Genomic DNA, 21,954 nt, shown 5'->3' on the forward strand with positions numbered 1-21,954 from the left:
ATTTGAGCTCAAATAAACCAGCTGCTGAAAATTTCTTAACTCATTTATAGCTTAGTTAGAAAGTCACTAAGTTTTAGGACATTCTATTTTTTGTGCATGACAACACTTTGTATTCTAAATTACATAGTGCACTAAAAAAAAAAAAGATCACAGATAACTAAAACATAGGTTACTGTGAGATGGGAAGGGAATTTTCTTACAAGCACAAATGCTTGAAAAAGATTCCAGACATAAGAACTATATTTCTTGTTTTATTATCTATAATTATAAAGAGCCTCTGTGTGTGTGTGTGTGTGTGTGTGTGTGTGTGTGCGTGTGGTGTGTGTGTGTGTAAGAGAAAGAGAGAGACTGTGTTACAATGTGCTTTCCAGGAAGAAAAAGGGCAATTTAGATTTGTTTCATGTTTTTCATCTTTTCATTTCATTCTACATGACACATCAGTGGAGGAGAAGAGAGGCGAGCAGCCAACGAAGATAAAGAAGACTGCAAGCATGCCATATAAATTCAGGCTTCTAAAGTTTCCGGGACTCTGGCAAACAAGTAAGGCCGAAGAAAGGGCAACTCCCACAAATCACGAAGAGCAATGGATGGCAAACAAATACCCTCCAACAAGGCATCTCTACTCAATAAGTCCCAGCAACAGACCAACCATGACACCAAGGCAAGGCCTGAAGAGGACAAACGAGCCATAGTGGTAACCAGTAAGGGTCCAACAATGGATCCAACTGTTGAGTGTCCAAATATACTTCATCCTGACGATAAGCCAGGGCATGTTGTTCCGATAAACAAGGAGGGCAAGGCATAGTGATACCCTCTTGTACCCTTGCAATCCTCCCTAGATGCATAGCAATATCAGGGGAAGGAGGAAGAACTAAGTAATCCCCCGAGATCTATCTGATGACAATGCAGAGGTAGATCCAAAAGCAACAGGGTTAATTCCCAAAACTTCAAACTCCTGTAACTAAGTGCATCAAAGGAGCAGAAGGTGGCTGATCAGATGATCAGTAGAGGCAGCCCTACTGAAATAAGGAGCAGGAAACAGTGTGTCTAAATTCTCCCCAGTATATTCAGGTTCATGATGAAAAGCCAACTCTGAACCCTATGGGGAGACACCCTTGGGACACATGAAGGACTTGCCGCAAATCAGGTCACGGACAGCCTCCATTGAGAGTGGAGAAGAAAACCAATGAAATATCAGGAATGGGAAAAACGAAAAAGAACAAGACACTACTTTCAAAATTTTACAAATGAAAATGTGAACCATAAAATATGACAATTAGTGCTTACACTTTGTGATTATATTGTATGTAAACAGTGCTCATATACAGTACCTGCATAGAGGGCCGGTGTAAAGTTCTGCAAATTAGATATTGCCGACTGCAGTTGAGTGGGGAATAAAAGACTGGAGCAAGCAAAAACAATGTTTTAATGGCAAAGAATTACGGAAGATGGAGATAGAGAAATAGCTCTAAGTGGCAGCGGAGGTATGTATGTTTTGGAAACCAGTTATTTTACAATCACATAATTGATTAATTTCACCAAATTTTACTACTTCTTAACTTTTACATTTGGTATTCAGTTGTAGATCTTCTCAAAAATTTTGCAGTTTTTAACCCTTTCACTGTGGCTGGGACGTATATTTCCCAGATTCGGTGAATGGGTTAAGACAGCCAAAAGCTTGGATGGCAGGTGCAGAAAAACATTAAATACAGACATGCAAGTGTATTAGAAAAATGATTCAAGCATGAAACATATATTAAAAAAAAAGCATCAGAACAACAAAGTCAAACAAATCTACCAAACTGCCAGCAAGTACAGACTTCCATTCTCAATATGGAACCATCCCACCTATGCAAGTACTTGAAAGTATCAGTTCTTTCTATTCTTATAAACAGGTCTAGAATTTGGAAAGTAATATCTGAAAACTAATTCAAATTAGATAAACTCACCTCAGCCAATATCTTTAATAAAGGCCTAGCTAAAGCAGAATCAACAGAAGAATCATAAAAACTAGTTGCTTTCCCAATATTTCCTACACGACCTGTGCGCCCAATTCGGTGAACATATTCATCAATTTCTTGAGGCAAATCATAGTTTACAACATGTCTCACATCCTTGATGTCCAATCCTCGGGCAGCAACTGCAGTAGCAACCAGTATTGGCATTCGGCCAGTTCTAAAATCAGTCAAAGCTTCCTCTCTTTCTCTCTGTAGTCGGTCACTAGAAATAAATAGAATTTCAAGGCTTATCGTGACATATAACCCAAGTTGAATATATTAAACAACAAACACATGACACCATTATGAAACATGACCAATTTGTGTAACATTACAAGGGAAAACAAACCTATTTTGAAACATGACTGACTTGTGTAACACTGCTAGGAAAAAACAAGAGAATCCTCAATAGCTGTGGCACTTGAAATTGTTAGAATAAATTAAACTACAGACCTTTTTTCCTTTTTATTAGCTATATTTTTGTGCACCAGTAATACCAAGTGGGAAGCATGCATATTCCCAATTAGATTTTATTCCTCATCAGGACCTCTACCAGCATACCCTCAAATTAAAATTCTTTTTGGGAGGAGTACAGTAAATTAAGCTACAAGACATTGAGCATGGTCAAATACATCAATCAAAAAGGGTTTGACCTCCCGAGTCCAAAACCGTAAATAGATTTCAAAATCGGTCAAGAGATGATGGAGCTATGAGCTAAAAGTTTGTACTTGGAAAAAAAAAAACTCAGCTATTCTATGAGCCACTATAACTGTGGCTAAAAACTATTTTAAAGCGTGACCGACTTGTGTAACGTTGTTTCTGAAACATGACTTACCCATGTATGCTGGTTGTAGGAAACCCATTCTGAGACATGTATGATGCTATGAAATCAGCAGTCCTCTTCTGCCCAACAAACACTAGTGTACGATCAGTTCCTGAAATGTCCATACAAAAATTATCATTAGTGAAAACTAAAAATAATTGTTTTGCTTCACTTTTATAAGAAGGCTGTTTATCATCACGTACATATCATAATTTATCACAAAATATACTAAAGACCAGACTGTAATTTTTGAAGTAATGCAAATGTTAATGTATTCTTTAAACAACTGCTTTATAAGTTGAAAATTAAGGTAATTCTAAGTTGTTGTTTTTATATATATATATTTTTTTTCTTTGTGAATAAAATTGATAAGTTTAGTCAAAACCTTTAAAAAATTATTACAAAAGATAACCCACACTTTATACTTACAACTGAGGTAGAGATTACCACTAGAATCACTTGTTTTATGTAAATGAACAGCTTCATTTAAAGTTGTTTTTTTTTAAACCTGTGTATTCCAAACATGCAATCGAGGGATAAGAAACTTTCCCAAATACCTGAATCATTTAATATTTCCATGAGTTTCTGCCTCTTGTCATATTGCTGGACTTGGTAGAAGTTTTGCTCCACATCCATATTAGCAGAGCCAACAACACCAACTGCTAAAAATAAATAATCTGGCTTAAGAAAGTCTGCTGCTAGTCGCTGTATTTCTTCAGGGAATGTGGCACTAAACATGAGAGTCTGTCGTCCCGACTTCACAGTCATAGAAGGATCATCCACCATTTTTTTCACAGCAGGTATAAAACCCATGTCTAACATTCTGTCAGCTTCATCTAAGATTAGATAGCGGACTTGGGAAAAAGCCACCTGTTGAAAGGATAGAATAACTATTAACTGATGGACTCAGCCTGGTATCTTAATTTATTTTTTGGGGGAGGGGTCGCAACTCTATAGACTTTGCATTCAGTTGAGGTTTATTTTTAGCTCAAATAGATTGAAAACAGTGAACTTTTGAAGTTGATGATGTAAAAAACCGTAAAGTTAAAGTAGCTGCATGTTTTAGTTAATAATTCTAAATTTTCTGAAGCTTACAAAATTGTAAATATATTGTCTGAAACATAGGATTATCTTCTTTCTCAAAATATATTTGCCATAGACCTCTCTTCCTTCCTTGTATAACTGCATTAGATTGTAAAGTTGTAAAAACTCATAGTATGTTTTGAGGCACTTGATAGCTATGTGCGACTTTTATAAGACAGTAATGGTTTTATATTATTTATAAGCCACAGGAATGTAATTAATTAACTTACATAGTTTCCCTGAATATCTATATATTTTAATAAAGACTGCTTTGGTAATTTATTTTCTATTTATCTACAAGAACAAGTTTTTTTATGACTCAAGGTCATCAAGGATATCAACTCTAAGATCACGTTACGTTTTTTTGGACATATATAAACTAGTGTAAGGACAGCATGTACGTTTTCTGCATAAAAGAGAATAGGATAAATACTATCTACTTGTATTAGTTTTAATGTTTAAATTTTGTATTGCTTCATCTCTATCAACAAAGTGACATCATTCCTTTATAAGAAAACTAGCTACCAGGTGAATAGTTAAGTAGGTCAAGCATAACAGCATAGTAAATAGTTATGTAGTAGTTTTTTTTATAGTATTATTAATAGTAAACTGACCAAAAAATCAAGTTTATACTATAAATTCTCTCAAGTCCTATGCAAATGTGTTTCAGATCTGGTGACTAGTTATCAATTTTTATTAATGTAAGGCCAAAGATTGTGTCATACCTCATCACCAAATATTAAAAGGTTAATAATGATACAATGTCCACACACCATAGGGATAATTATATATAAATTATTATACATGTTAATCTTTAAAGTAACCAAAAATAAGTTACTATAACAAATACATAAAGATCAAAAATAAATTTTTAATAATCACTTCCATTTTTATGGATCATATCCATAATACATTAAACATTTCTCAGTGACAAGAATATTAAATATCTTCGAAACATACTGATGTTCAATAATAAGTTGTTTTTTTTAAATTACAAACAGAACATGTTTTAGAAACTATCATTCAAGATGATTAAGCTCACCTTTCCACGTTCAACAAAATCCAACAACCTGCCAGGTGTAGCAACAAGGATATGACATCCTCTTGATAATCTTTGAAGCTGGTAGCCACCCGATGTTCCCCCATACACCAACTCTGTCTTTATTATGCTGTCATGTGCAAATTTTCTTGCTTCATTAAAAATCTGTATCGCTAATTCACGTGTTGGTGAAATCACAATCGCTAACGGCTCTTGCACAGTCTTAAAAGAAGGGTTTGGAAGTTCTGACGAATCAAGCATCTCTTGAATCATTGGTAAGAGGAAGGCAGCCTATATAAAAGTATGTTTATACAATACCAATGAAAAGAAAAGGGTTACATAGAAATAAAAAGATCAAATATCTCCCCACATTTAATTCCTGTTTCATAGATGCTGTCATTTTTTGAATGATAATATTTGACAAGTACTATTATTCTTGTTAATGATTTGGTTAGAAAAATTTTAAAATGGTATTAATCTGTCATTTTGTTATGTTATAGATTATATTATGACTACAATTTCGCTATTTTAGAGAAGCACTAACAGCTTTCTAAATATCTAAAAGTGCTTATCTAGTTTCTTTCCTTTTTGATCTTTTTTTTTTCAAGTTCATTAGGCAAAACCCAATTAGAATTTTACTATGTTCAATGGAAGACAAATCAGATCAGAGTACCCCCCACCACCACTTATGTTACTTCCCCTGGGTGGCCCATAAGGTTACATGGTAGGTTTGAGGACAATTAGTCCAGTAGTTTTGCAGTTATAAACAGATACAAACAGACACAGACATTGAAACATGAACATTGTAAAAACATCACCTACACACACACACACAAGTCTAAATGGTCTTTCTCCAATAAAATTTAAAAAAAACAACAACTAGATAAGGTCTTTGAACATTATTTTACTTTGTTTAAACCATAAAGAGAAATTCACAAAATCAATAGATCAACACCATGATTAATACCACAGTCCATAAATGCAAGTTTTTAAACAATAACTGTGTACTTGTAGAAATTTGACAGAGATGTGCCAATTAGTTAGCAACTAATCAATACATAACTGGTCCTAACTACAATGGTAATGGAGAATAAAAAAACAACAACAAAAAACGAAAGGCACCAATTAATCATTAACTGCACAAATTTCTTATCAGCACATCTCCAGTACTTTAAAAGCTTATAAGAACAAACTGTTAAATAAAAAAAAGTAAATAAATACAAACTTTCATTTTTATAGTAATTTAGGAATATTTACCAAATATTGAATATTTCTATCAAAGTTTCTATGAGCATATATTATTACTGAATGTCATATTTCAATTTCAATAATGTCAAGTAAGACAGAATAGCTTTGGACTGCCTGCTATACAGAGCAAAAGGTAGTTAACATCTGTTTTCTGATTTACATACCGTCTTTCCAGAACCCGTCTGAGCACAAGCCATCAAGTCCCGTTTTGCTTTAATGATGGGAATAGCATATTTCTGCACCGGTGTTGGCTTATCATATTTACATCTCCTTAAGTTTTTTGTGACAGTTTCTCGAAAACCCATATCTTTAAAGCTGTTGATCGGGCTAGGAGCGTTACTACCACTCAGTTTCACAGGAATCTCTTCGTACCTAGCAAAATTAATTCCCTGTGGTACACCTTCAAATAACTCATTCTCATCTTCTGTGGGCTCAGGTGGAACATAAGGTGCTTCTCTTGGTTTTCCTATAAGTTGATATGTTATAGTTTGTTTTCTAGTCTAAAGAATGCTTTCCAAATTTCACACATTTCCCCACAATGGCATACACAAACACTTCTATATGTATAGTGAAAACAAAATCCAATCATAATAACTATATATATAACAAATTAAGCTGTATACCTCAAACTTTCAACAAATATGCCACAATGCATTAGAAAAAATTCATTTACAGACTTGTATATATACACACACACACACACATGTAGTGATCTCCATGCTGATGTACACTTTAGTTGATCAAAATCAAAAGTATAGCTAGGGTTGAATTATGAGCTGCAACTGAAGCCAACAGTAACATTAGCATGTACTAACATGGAAAATAAGGTTAAAAAACCTCACAACAGTCCAGTGATCATGTGCTCAAAAAATGTGAGTTAGAAAGCAGACAGCAATTAAGGAAAGTTTAGTTTTTCTATTGTGTTTTCAGAAAAACAAAATTGCCTTATATTTTGGCTAATATGGTATTTTTAGTACGATTTACATTTTATAAATTGTACCATGCATACACACAAGCTAAGACACAACAGTTTTGGAAAAATAACTAGGATGAACATGGTTGATAGTTTCCAGTGTTCATTTCGACTGAAATATATCTATTGGCTGGGGGTTTGAAGCTGTGGAGTTGTATGTTTTCAAATGCATTCTGAGTCATTTTGGATAACTTTCAGTATCAAATTTTAACTTTGTAGGAAAAAGGAAATTCAGAAATCACTTTCAGCTTGTCATGTTACCAGATGAATCAACCTAATAATCATGCAAGAGTAGTTAAATATTTCAAACGATAATACTCAAACCATTTACATGTATGCCCAATTAGTTTTTAAAAAACTCAGTTTCATATATTACCAAATTAACCAGTTATAAACCTTTTCTTGTAAAAATGAAAATACATTTATTTCACATTAAATTCAAATCAAGTTTTGTAATCATGTCTGGCAATGGTAATTGTAATGGATATATTTTAATATTGGGTTGGTAGCACGTTTACAATGCATATGCTGCTATCCAATCAACACCTTTGTTTTTAATTTTTGAGAAGCATAACCTAATACTGAAGTCTTAGCCCACATGTAGCACATGTAAAGACAAATAAATACAAAAATTATTCCAGCATTACTGTGTTTTAAGCTATACTTTTGTGTGTATACTACAGTTTTAGTTTTAAATAGTTCATCTTCATTATCCCAATCAGAATCTAATGCTGTACAATATTTTACCAAATGTAAAGTTTAAGTCATAATAACTTAGGAAAAAGTACAAGCATCTACGATACAAAAATTATACCTATAAGTAATGGCTAAAAATATTTACTATGAAAGTTGTTTCACCTGGAATGGAACAATTGTAGTAAGTGTAAATATCAAATTAAGGCTGCATATGGGCATGTATTGATTTATTTTAGATCTAGGCTTAAATCTAGTATTTGGATTGCAAAAAATCAGTGAAAAAAATATATATATACAAACAGGAAAACACAGTTTCACTGTAACAATGATACTAAACATAAAACATTATATAGCTCAGATCTACAATATTGCTAAGACTTGCATCCATTACAGGCATTAGGATACATGGAATGTTTTATTGCTAATAACATTAAGCTGTGCCTCGATAAAATATAAGGAGAGTTATAATATTGAACTTAAAATATATGCCATGTATTTTCAGACCTGGTCAGGCTGTGACAATTTAGAAACAACCCAAATAATATAATCAAAAGAAACCTTACATTAGCAGTGGTTGTTGGCCACAAAATCATAAACTTAACAGAACAAAAATACAAAATTTTGGCTTAAGTTTAAAACACACTTACTCCCCCTTTACACTAGCAGGAAACCAGGAGTGCTGGATTGTTTAATTTACCACACATTTAAATTTTAAACAAAAACACAGGTTAAACATTTTTATATGAACTTTATAAAACAGAGAAAGTGCTATTACTTATTTTTAAACACAACTTTTTATAAAATGCCACATACATGTCTATAAGTAAATGGATAAAAACAGTGGAGTAATATGAAAATATAGTGCTATTACTTATTTTTAAACACAACTTTTTATAAAATGCCACATACACGTCTATAAGTAAATGGATAAAAACAGTGGAGTAATATGAAAATATAGTGCTAATTAATGCTCATTGGATTGTGAAAATGACCCATTTTTGATGAGAAATAAAAGGCTTTAAGTGCATGATCACAAATTTTATTCTGGCATTAATTGTCGACATGGCATTCTGTAAACTAGATCAACAAAAGACTAACTGGTTGAATCTGGTATTCTGAATAAGTGATACTGGTTGCACACAAGTTATGATTATCTCAACAGATAACCATGTTACGTTATCAGCCCAAGTTTATTGTTTGTCTGGGTCCCACATTCTTCATGCTAGGTGTAGTACCAGTAATAGAAGCAGCCATCATATGTACATGCTTTATTTTAATACTGTCAGATATTTTTCATGCAAATTGGGTGCATCCTCTTAAATCTGTACATGCCCAATGTGAGTTTTAGGAGCATTTGACACTGGACATGCAATAACTTTCCATGCTGCACAGTGTGTATTTGAAAAATAAACTTGTTTATTACTAATACCTTATCTTTCTAACAGACACTGAAACCAATTTGTGAAAAGTTACTTTTTAAGATATCTAACTTAAGTACCTTGTATTTGCAATATGTTTGTCCTTACATCTTTTAAATATTAGGATATGTTGCAAAGATAGTTTTTATTACAGAATTAGCATTTGGCTAATCTTAGTAAGCCATGTATATTAACCAATGCAGTTACAACTTGCCTAGTACAGCCAATCACATAGTTATTTACCAAGTGATTTATAATACTTGTACTTCAGTATCGCTAGAAAAACAACCTTCAGTTATGCTGAAGAAATAAAGATGTCTCATGAAATGTGAAGCATGGAGTTTAAGGTGAAGAGAGACAATGATGAACTATCATTTGCATGAAGTGCCACTGATAATAAACCATACACCTGATGATTATCCACCAGATGGCAATGAAACTGACAGAAGAGATCCAAGTTGAAACACCTTTACCACAATCTACTCCGCTTATACCTTTAATTAAACCACACTATATGATGTGTGGGTCAGAAGTAAAAGTCTTAATAATCTATCTCTGCCATGCTTCGAGTAAGGTACATTCAGCAAGGCAGTCAGTAGCCCCACAGTCTTAGGTATGCTGCCCCCAATTTTGATCTAATTAGTGGAAGGAAGCACCTGCTGTCACAAGAATTTCTGAGCCACACAAGACTTTCTCGGGTTCAATCCAATAAAATACAAAATATATTTATTTTGATTTTTAAAATATGGGACACTATTATTCATCTTGCTAAGCCTGGAGCATGACAAAATTTAATTACTTTGTTGCACTTAACCATCTAAGAGGTAATCCAAGTAATTATTTACTCTCTTTTCTTTAACTATTTAAATCTTAAAGATAATGCAATACAGTTAATTAATAGCTCAAGCTTTTGGCATGTCTTAATATTAAATAGTGTACAATTAGTTGAAACATGGATACATGACACTACAACAGTACTTGATACCTTCATACAAATATTTCCATTTAATTTCCACCAATCTTAAATTTAATGTAGTAGAACCAAACTGAAAAACTGAATATACATTCTTTTAAAATGAGAAGGTAACACCAACCCAACCAAGGTTTGTAACTAAGGTGAATGAAATTCTAGATAAAGACAACGTTTTCATTGGTTTCTAGGCATTTAACTACTGTAATTCATATCACATTCAGATCTTAAATAATTGTTTTTTCAGCTTAGTTTAAAAACAATACTCTGTTTCAAGTTTTTTACAGCTAGTTTCTGCATTACATATTAAGTTAATTGCTGAAGATAGAGTAAGTTTTATTAAGTTAACATTTTCCTAAACTGAAAATGTATTTCCAATGATACTTACCTCTGCTGACACTATAGCTATTTCTCAATCTCCATGGTTTCCACTCTTTGCCCATCTAAGCACTGAAAACACTTGCTCCAGTCTTTTTATACTCCACTTGAATGCTCTTGTTTAAATTCTAATTTGCAAAATTCTCCACAAACTTCAATGCACCCTCTATCTAGGTACTGTATATAATCACCTCATTCGGATAATGGAATCACTTTTTCGAGACATAAACCAGTTTTTAGTGGGGAGAGTGTCAGCGGAGGTAAGAATTATTGGTAATACATTTTCAGTTTAGGAAAATGTTAACTTCCAAAACATATTTACCTCTGCTGATACTATAGCTAGAATCCTACATTGAGAAGATGGAGGGGCCAGTGTAGGCATGAACCATACAGAAACATCTGTATAGAACAGAAGTGTACCAAGATAAAGATGGTACAAGAATGAAGGAACCACACTACATCCAGAATAGATATGCTCTTCACCAGGAACTCAGTTCGTATATCAAAGGAGGAATAGAATACGAGTAATAGTCAGTATAGGCCAGCCCCAACCAGATAGCCGAGGTTCCACAATTCAGGGTTGAAATTAAGGGGCTGTGGTCCCTATATCCCACATTGGTGGCTATAGCTATTGGACAGCAATGTTATATAAACTTTTAACTGGATCCCAACCTGTAGCCATAGAGTGATCCATTTCACACCACTGGAATCACGACGAGAAGGTAAGCAACACCGAAGTGGACAAACTTTCTCTTCCACCTGAAGAAGTCCAAAAGGCAACACCCCAGGCTCAGAATGACTGGATCATGTACATTATACTCAACCAAAGAAACAGAACATATTCGATCTGGAATCATGAACATTCATCCTCACTCTCCAACCAAGTGGGCAAGGAGTATTCCACTTGTCCCTGGAATTACGGAGAGGATGTGGAACCTGTGCTCAATCAAGGGCCTAGAATGGGACCACATCGCGTTTGGAATTATGAGGAGATAGAGGACCTCCTTCCATGAACAATATACAAAACCGACACTGATCAAAGAGAAGGGCCATGCACCCTCCAACCATATAGCTTTGTGTCAAAGCTGAACTGGAGTTATGAGTAGGCTCCTGTGGAGGCTGGTGCCACTCCTACTGACATCTGGGAAAAACATCCAGGGACCGGAGTAGGAGGGGCCCCCAATTTTGCCTTATTCTCCAAGAGTGGAGGAACACACTCAAACACTCTGGAGGAAAATCCTCTGTCTGCCACCCCAACAACTGGAAACTGAAGTAGTAAGGACTCCCAAGCTCCACCAGTAGAGTCTGGGGGGAGGGGTAATATGCGTTGGGGAGCCCTGAGTAACAGTGCTCTGGAAACTGTGCACTAGGTGAACCAAGTTCCCTACATTTTTAAAAGCAAACTAACCCCAGTTTATTCAATCTGAAGATTGGTAGGGATGGGCAGGATCCCCTTTAGCTTTTCTCATGATAATCCATGAGTGGTAGTCCAAGATAAAAAGGTAATATCATCCAGTAGGCACCTAGACTGTCTTATGAAACACCCCATTTCAACAGAGCCTGTTGCAACCTGTAGTAATAATAGCAAAACAGGTTGCTAGTGTGGAATTGAAAAGAGAAAGCATATATGCCAGGGCAACACTTGCTGCAGAGTGTAATCCAGTGAAAAATAAAATGGACCCTGAAAATAAACAAGTACATGACTGAGGAAATACTCACCCCTGGTTAAAATCTAACAGATATGGTCAAAATAACTACAGGTGGTAGTTGGAAATCCTCAGAAATGGAAACTGCCAGATCATGTAAGTAATGAGATAGGAAAGTATTAGGAGTAGTCCACATACCAGCATGCACAATGTCTTCCAGAGGACAATTGAACTGGGCAGCTAATAACACTGAGATACGACAAATCTGATAAGAAGTGACATACAAAAGATTCCTCTCCTGTAATGATAATCAATTATAGGCTATGTGAATCAATTTACAAAGCCACGACATTAGAGTAATGGGAGATAAGTCGCGGGAAATAGAAGTCTTCCAATAAATGAACAGTTGATTCCTACTACTTCAAAATGAGTTACTATGAGCCACATAACACTTGAGGGCCCTAACAGGACATAACAAATGATCAGGATATGAGTAGTTATAAAGGTGAGAAATGGCTGGCAAATGTATTGGTGAGAAGGATCTTTCCCCCTTCCCTAGCTTCCAGTCTTTGGAAATCGAGAAATAGCTATAGTGTCAGGAGAGGCAAGTATGTTTTGAAAGTTTTTTCTTTTATCATCTTTCTTATTATACAAATCTTACTCTGACAAGTAAACCTTCAAATTTAGACTTTATAGACTTACTAAAATACAGTGGTATGCAGTAGCATCGAAACCGTTGACATAAATTAAAACTTACCATCATATCCAACACGGTTGTCAGGATTTTTACAATCTTTTGACATGTGTCCATCTTCACCACACTTGAAACAACCAGATTTACTTTTTCTGTCACCACCAGCATTAGGACAGTCTCGTGACATGTGTCCATTTTCACCACACTTGAAACAACCAGATTTACTTTTTCTGTCACCACTGGCATTAGGACAGTCTCGTGACATGTGTCCATCTTCACCACACTTGAAACAACCAGATTTACTTTTTCTGTCACCACCAGCATTAGAACAGTCTCGTGACATGTGTCCATCTTCACCACACCTGAAACAACCAGATTTACTTTTTCTGTCACCACCGGCATTAGGACAGTCTCGTGACATGTGTCCATTTTCACCACATTTAAAACATCCTGTTAAAATAGTTAAAAACATTATGTAACTACACACGTACATCATCATCATCATTCTAACTGAAAATAAGTTAAAGCTTAACACAAATAGTCGATATTTTTAACAGAAATATAATGTTTTAAAAACCTATTTTGATAAAATTATTTCTAATAATTTTTTTTAGTGTTGTAATTTGAAAGGATTAGTTAGATTTGACTCATTCTCAAACTAAGGAATTATGTATAAGCACAAATTTCAATTCTGATAATTCAACATAAAAGAATACACAAACTAAAATCATGTTCAAAACAGCTTACGAAAACTTTTCACTACAAAAAAAGACACTGATACAAGGTGAGCCACAGTAAACCCCATAATAAAGACCCTTTTGTTCTATAATTCTGTGTAAAATGCAGCTACTCAACATCACTCACTACTCACGTCAAACCAGTGACATGTGACTGCCACTCTTATAGCAAAACACTTGTTTTTAGTGGAAACAGGATGCAAGTTGTAAAAACTCAGATTAACAGTCTTAACATTCTAAAATCTGGGACATGCCCAGCCTAATCCAATAAGGATACTAATTCTAATCTATCTGACTTTACAATTTGCAAGGACTAAGTCATACAAGTTAATAACTTTGTTAATTCAATGATATTATAAATATAACCTAACTATAAAGAAAGTTATTTTGGTTTCGGTTTCTTTAGGCAGTGAGTTAACTACTACCCATGCTTTACTCCTGCTACTGTAAACTGTGATACTGTAAATACACTTCAACCATGAAGAAAACTGTGTTATTTAAGGTTTTGATTTCTTTTAAGTGGGGAGTTCACTAATGCCAATTCTTACATCTAATATTACACTCTGATATTGAACTGGCATGCATTTAATGATTCCTGTGAACTATAAACAAGTGGCTTTTCAAAAAAGCTTTTTCTGAATCAGTACCCATCTTCAGTTTTCTCCCAGTTTATAACATAATCGTCAAGAACAGTGTGTCGTGAAAAAAACACCAATTATCTGAGCCTATACTTTAAAAATTCAAAGATATAAAAATAAAAGAACATTTGGATTAATATTTTAGAGTCCTTGGTTCAGAGAAGGAGTAAAAACTTCTTGTTCTTTACAAAACTGTTATTATAAATAAAAAGACAAAATTCAGATTGGCTATATTTCAAAGGGTTTTTTCCCTTTAACTTTACAGATAAAAGTTGAGACTTTCACAACTTGCACACATTTATAACACACTTGAGCTTTCACCTTTACCTCACAATGCTATCAAGTACCATAACTACAGCCTGTTATCTTGATACAAAAGATAATAAAAACTTTGGAACATACTACACACTATAGTACTACAGAAAAAGATCTTAAAACAAGAACACTACAACTTAATAAACCATGAAAATGTCACAGTTGTATTTATAAAAACAATATCTGATCTAACCTATCAAATATAAGGAAAAAGATAATTATCATCAGTTAAAATAGTAATCAACCACGATTACAATAAAATGTACCAATAACGGTAGCTAAGAAGCATGGGTTGCGTGCACAACTTGATTCTGATATAAAAAGATAGAATCCCATATTTCTTACATATTCAAATAGGAATAACTTACTTTGCATTATACATTAGCTGACATGATGTTCCTGTAATAGCACACTAATAGTTTTCTTACTCTTGTATTAACAGACAAGAGTAAGAAAACTATTATTGTGCTTTAGAACACACAATGTTCAAAAATAGAATTTCTTCAGAAAAATATACAATTGCTTTGCAATAAAGTTGAAATTCCAAATAACTTCAGACAATATTTAGCCTTGATGTTAATTTTATAAAATTTTCTACTTAAATGATTATGCAGATTCCTTACACTATAAATATAGAACTATTGAACGTAGAAAAATGGGAAAATAACATTTTATTCATTCTTCTGAACATTACACTCTTAACAATTACTATTCAACATTTTAAAAAGCAAGATACAGATGACTTCAAACGTCTTTTTCAGACTATTTTTTAAAGAAACATTTCCATAAACTTTATAAGTAGTGTTAATAATACAACAAAAAATTTTAAATAAAGTTCCTCCAATTTTACAGTTCTGAAGTTTACATTTTCCTTAAATGAAAATGTATTTCAGATAGATACCTTCTCACGCAGAATAGCTTGATATCTCGTGCATGTGTCTATGAGATTTGCATACTGCTAGCCTTGACCTAACTCCCACCTAAAAATCACAATTAATGTGAACTGCATTAGAGCATGATGACATCATGCAATGTTAACCTTCCACCAATAGGAGGACAACACAACCTCCTTGCACAGTAATTCCCCTTAAGCACTCAAGAACTCAAAATAACTTCATTCTTAGATGGGCAAAAAGAAAGTATATTGGAAGAGGGGGGATGGATGGGAAGGTGTCAGATGTGAGTGCATCAGAAATACATTTTCACATCAGAAAAATGTAAACTTCTGAGATGATACCTCATCTCCATATACAGAATAACTAGAATCCTACAATAAAATGATGGAGGAGCTGATGCAAACATTAAACCTAAATCAGCTCCCTTCAGAAAGTACCTGAAAGAAAAGCAAATGGAGTGCAATACCTATTAGCATAAACTCCATAGGAGCACATCTATGGGAGATTATCTCATCTTGATCAGGTTTACTCTTCTCCAAGAAGAAAACAGAAGGAAAGGCAAAAGAGCCCTATATGCCACAGAGATGGATGAAATTTGATCATGACCAAGCAACTGCACACAAGTTTTCAGGGAGCCAAGAAGTGTGGTGCAGTTAGGGTGCAATCGGACCTAATGGTGTGTGGTTCACCTTGACTCAACTGGACAGACTCTCACTACAGGAGGAGAGCAAACTAGCTGTTAAGGAGTGACCCGAACTACACAAACAGTGTCACAGTGAGGAACTCTAAAGTCCACAACCCTAGTGGCTAGGAACTAGTAAGTGGCAAGGGTCTCCTGTGCTCCACTTGAAGAAGGGGAGAAAAAATTTGCAGTGGGGGAGACCTGGAGATGTACCCAGATCCCCATCCAAAACCTGCCAGAAATGTCTTTTAATGCAATGGGTGACCATGAAACTATTTTTAAGATAACGTGTGATGAACGAGTGAGGAGTCATTCACATTCTAGCCTGAAGGATCTCATCTAAGGGCCAGCAAAAATGAGATGCAAGAGAGGGAGACAGGTGATAAATTTAATCTGAAAAAATGTGAAAAAGCCTGCAAACATCAACAACCAGGGAAGAATATATAAACTGGAAGAGATGGCAGATCCACCCAGTAAGGGTAGTAGGCAAGAAGTGTCTAGAAAAAGAGGGGTCCCAAGGTAAAAACAAACAATGGCGGGAATAACACCTAACAGCCCGAACCAGGTGCAGAGACAATCTGGGTCTGATTGAGTATAGAGGATAGAAATAGAAGGGAGGGAGATAGGAGAAAAGGTACGATCATCCTTCCTGAGCAGCAGAATCGTAGGCAGAAAAGAGTGGTCTGGGTAGAGTAAGTAAGTACAAGTAGCACTGATGGCATTTACATTAGAACAATGGAGACCACGTGTGAGAAAATGATGGAAATAAGTCTAGAAGCCAACAGCTCAAATATGGCATGTATGGGAGAGTGTAAAACCACATTCAGGTCCCAATCAGGCATGGAAAGGGTCAGAATAAAGTGGGAAGTGAGCACGTGGCAGTAATGGGAAGGGCAAAATGTAGTGAAGAAAGCCACCCAATAATCAGTTATGGTGAAGACTAACAATCTGTGTTTGAACAACCATGTGAAAAAGTCTGAAAGATGAGCCACAGTAGAACAACCTGGAGGAATGGAGTGGTGGATGGATCAATGGCAAAAGGTTTGCCACTTCTGTTGATACAGAAAATCGATGCAAAACAGGAATGGGATACAAAAAGTGCTACACAATTGGAAAGTCTAGCTCTGATGGTGATGGACCAAACAAATTTCATATGTGAAGATGAAGGATGACACCCCTGGATGAAAAAAAAATTGATGTATGAAGTTGGAGTAATAGAGGGGTGAAACAGGGCAAAGGAAAAGGGAGCCTAAACTACGGTTGTGCAGGCCAAAGAGGCACCACCAATAGGACCCAATAAAGAGTGTCGCGTATCAAAGCAAGAACATTAGAGACAAAGAAGAGGATAGGCATATAGAAAATGATGAGACCAGTTCTGGCTGAGTGCTTTGACTGTCAGAGCTGAAGGATGAGAAACTGGAGACCTGAAGAAAAAGGTTTGATGTTGAGAAGAGTGGCAAAAGTCCCTATGAGGGACAAGCCCAACTGAGAGCAAACCCAATAAAAACCCTCAGGGTGGACATACCACTCCTTGTGGAGAATCTGGTGCAGCTAAGAGAGGCAATCTGCCACAAGGACATAGCAATCTACAAAACACACAATAGGAATGAGCCAAAAACAACAGGTCTAACATGTGGAAGCAAAGAGTCTTCAAATGGGTACCCCCTAATGGTTGATGTCAAAAAATAACTGCAGAATTGTCAAAGTAGATCATGGCCAAATGATCCACGAGAAGAGGTTGGAAATGGGAAAATGACCAACAAACTGCAAGAAGCTCATGGATATTGATGTGGAGTAAATGCTCCTCTGGAACCCACATGCTTGAAGTCATACCATTGATCAGATACATGCCTCAGCCCGATAGAGGAGTATCTGAAAAGATTGAGATCCAGTTGGTGTTGGTGGGTCAGCAAAGGGATGCCCAATGTGATGCTGGCATGGTCATGCCACCAGGATAAGTCCTTGAGAACAGAAAGGAGCAGATTCACAAACAAGGGCAATGGATGCTGATAAAGGTTCCACTGATCTTATCATATCAATAAATATTAGAAGGTTGAAGATTTTTGTAAAGACAAAGCAGTATTTAGAGCAAACCCTGGTAGGGGGAACAGCCAGTCAAAATCATTATCCTGGTATTGGTCAAACTGAGAAGGAGAGTCAGCTGAACAGATGAGAAGCCCATTGTACACAAGGGAACTTACCACCCATTGAACAGTGGTTGTCATCCTTCACAGATGAACTCCCAGTCACCATGTAGACACAGGTCCTGGTCATGTGTTTGTAATATTTTCACTACCACAGGACAAAGTAGAAGTTATTGTCCCATTATAATTCATAATGTGTAAGTAGAACAGTAAAAAAAAAAACTTTTCTTTTCTACTTCAGTAATAACAAAAGTACATTAAAATTGATTGAAAATAAAGTTTCACTGACAACAGCAAATTTATGTAATTGAAGAACAAAGTAAAAAAAATTAAACTCCCATTCAGGACAATGCTAAGGAAAAGAAAATAGTTATGTTGAGTACAAGTGCTGAAGGGGAGTTACTGTGAGAGGTGGTTGTATCATCTTCTAAATTGATGATGTCATCATGCTTTAATACAGTTCCATTAACTCTTTCAACCCAAGCTCAGCCCCTCAGACTGAACTTGTAATCATTTTGTGCTTGTTAGTTTTCATGCTATAACTTTTAATTAGTAAGCAAATGTTAACAATATTTGGGAGCTTATCAGTAAACATTACAATGCTTTCACATGCAAAATATCTACTTTTTTATATCAAGTTTTAAGGTTTGTAAAGCAATGTTTCTCTCATTCCTTTTTTTTTCTTTTCAGATCTTGCCTATCTATCATACAAAGTAATTTTCATTTTAACAATAAAAATACTTTTATGCATCAGAAAATTTTGAAATTTCACATGCGAAATCTTTATAATGTCTGGATAGTTAAAAAATATTTCTTAAGAAAAAACTTTATATTTTATCTGTTTTTCATATTTATTGTTTATTTAGTTATAAAAGTAACTAAAATCTAAAAATAAAGATCTTTCCAAGTTATTTAAGACTAGATTAGGTAAACTAAGTAATAATAATAATAATATAATTAAAATGGTTCATGAGGCACACACACGAGCAGTTTGTGAATAATGTATATTGATAGTGTAATGTGAGCAGCACGTTTCCCCAAGTGATTTAACCCAAGTGAATGGCACTGATAGTAGTTAGACACTTTTCAAAGGGCAATAAAACAATAAAATTTAATTATAAATAGATGTATACTGTTACGAACTTAGAGCTACCTGGGATAAATGAATGTAGTTTCATGTTACAATTTGAAGTCATTTTAGAAAGAAAAAAAAATGGAGTAATTTAGGTTTATTTCAATTTTTTTTGGTGGTTACGAGGTCAGTCAATTTGATCCATGGCGTTTTGAGATAGGGTAAAGAAAATATTAGATAAACTATAGTTTTACTAAAAAAACGTCTTTAGTGGATTTAGTAGGTTTTAGGGATTACACAAAGGAAATTTGAGATTTTTGAGATCAAGAAAAGTATTTTGAGTTTTAACATGAAAATTGCTTTGTGCACGGACTCTTCAAAACAGATACTCAAAATATTACTGGACAAATCTTTATTATATCTTATTAAAAATAAGATTTTTTGTATGTGAAAGACTTATAATATGAACTGAAAGACTGCTAAATTTTGTAAAGATATACACACTATATTGAAAGTTAGAAGTATTAAATCTATAAAGACTTTAATCGAGTACAAAGAGGTCATGTGGTCGGTCAAATTGACCGACCCCGCGTCGAGAGAGTTAAACAAGATATTTAGATGAGAGTTAGCTCAAGGCTAGTAGCATACAAATCTCATTGTCTCAGAAGCCTGTACTGTCCATACGAAAGCAGACCGACTAGTAACCTGACTCAATGTCTTATGGAGTTTTATCTTGTCTATATAAATAAATTTAAACATTCTTTTTTGATAGTACCAAAAAAATTCCAGTGTTTCCTGCCACTCTTTCTCTACCTTGATTTCTCACTTGGAAGAATCTATTATAAAGTCTAAATCAACAGTGGAAACATTGTTTTTTTGCCTGCTGTTAATCGTTTGTTAGCTCTCTTACATTACAGCCTTTAACCATTTATCTGAGTGTGCAAGGTGTTAAATTCAACACTTCTTCTGGTTCTCTTATGTGAATCTTTTATCTAATAACTGTAACCTTTTGCTGATTTTCCCTTTGGACTGAGTATATTTCTGACAGATCCATGGGCAAATATTCTTTCATATATATTTTAAGAGTGACAGTTATTGATTCCAAAACCTATCACAGTCATTCATTCATTCATACCATGGAAAAGCTAAAATGATTTTACAACTTCCTACTGACTTACTCCTTCTATTCTTGAAAAAATGCTAATTATCAAAATATTAGGTTAACTAATTTACCTTTTCCTTCAGTCCGTCTTGATCCATCATTTTTTGGACAATCTCTACTCATGTGACCTTCTTCATTGCATTTGTAGCAAGCTGCAAGCATTCCCAACATTAAAAAAGTTTATCATAAAATGTACATGGTATATTTTACTTATATATTTTAACTGTATGTTAGTTAGTTTTATAAAATGTTTGGACCATGCAGTTGAGCAGTTATGTCTAATACATCTACTTTCTAGCATTAATAATGCATACTTGTTAGGTGGTGCAGGTGACATCAAGATTTTATGGATATATCAATTTCTTAATCAAATATTTTACCATGAAAATAAAAACTAGAAGTGCTATTACCTCTGTTTGAACGACCACCAGTGCCTCCACCTCGAGGAATTTCTCTTTCACTGTCATCTGTTGAACTATATCTGTTACCAATTCTACCACCAGATACACTGTTCTCACCATTTCTAGGCTTAAAAGTGTGATTTCCATCAGATTGTGGATTCCATTCAGCTCTGTACGACGAGGTTTGATAATCTTCATTCCAATTACTACCGCCGTGACCATTAGTATGACTGCTGCCCCAGTCTGAAGCCTCTTGACCTAGTGAGAGAAATAAGCAGGAAACTATCTCAAAAAATATTTAAATTCCTACACAGGAAGATATAATATTCTTTAATCTTTAAAGACTTGTTGTGTTGTGTGATAAATGCTTATCCATGAAAGTTCATTAAAAATGATTAAAATCTGACAACCACAATTACTATACACTTCAATAAATACATCAACAGCAGTATTAAAAAAATAAAAATAAATAAATACTACACATTATTCATCAAATCTAGCAGCATCTAAAAAAATAAATAAATCAATATGCATTATGTTTTAAAAGTAGAAACAGAATCATTAAAAAACAAAAATAATTACTAAGCATAAAGTATTGAATATAGCAGTAGCAGCATAAAAAAACATGCTCACCAACAATAGGTAGGGATTTTTTGAGAAATGCCATATTGCCAAAACCTCTCCCTCGACCAATCCTACAAAAATAATGAAATCATTTTATGTAGCAGGTTCTCGTGTGTATATTTTTAAAATGGTAAATAATTATCAAACATGAAGTTAAATAAAAACCTTAGTGCAACTAAATGGTTAAAATACTCTTTACTTTTACTGTTCGTAAGTCAACAAAAATAACTATAAGTTTCACTTTTTTTTTTCCCGTACTAAAATGTCAAACTATTTACAGTGCTATAGTAATGTTGAACACAAGTTCTTTTGACAGAA

At 34.5% G+C, this 21,954-nt stretch overlaps 1 protein-coding gene across 1 annotated transcript in view; it reads right to left on the reverse strand.

The window, feature by feature from the left end:
- The window catches only part of LOC106468124 (probable ATP-dependent RNA helicase DDX4), a 94,057-nt gene that overhangs the window by 2,677 nt on the left and 69,426 nt on the right, over positions 1-21,954 (reverse strand). The window contains exons 19-27 of the mRNA XM_022396426.1: positions 21,646-21,707; positions 21,022-21,270; positions 20,683-20,763; positions 13,029-13,415; positions 6,355-6,656; positions 4,946-5,233; positions 3,378-3,690; positions 2,833-2,932; positions 1,950-2,220 (exon numbers count right to left, since the gene is read on the reverse strand). Coding sequence (XP_022252134.1) covers positions 1,950-2,220; positions 2,833-2,932; positions 3,378-3,690; positions 4,946-5,233; positions 6,355-6,656; positions 13,029-13,415; positions 20,683-20,763; positions 21,022-21,270; positions 21,646-21,707 — 2,053 coding nt within the window. The remainder of the gene's footprint in view (positions 1-1,949; positions 2,221-2,832; positions 2,933-3,377; positions 3,691-4,945; positions 5,234-6,354; positions 6,657-13,028; positions 13,416-20,682; positions 20,764-21,021; positions 21,271-21,645; positions 21,708-21,954) is intronic.

The sequence above is a fragment of the Limulus polyphemus genome, unplaced genomic scaffold (assembly GCF_000517525.1).
Source record: "Limulus polyphemus unplaced genomic scaffold, Limulus_polyphemus-2.1.2 Scaffold2880, whole genome shotgun sequence".
Lineage (NCBI taxonomy): Eukaryota > Metazoa > Arthropoda > Merostomata > Xiphosura > Limulidae > Limulus > Limulus polyphemus.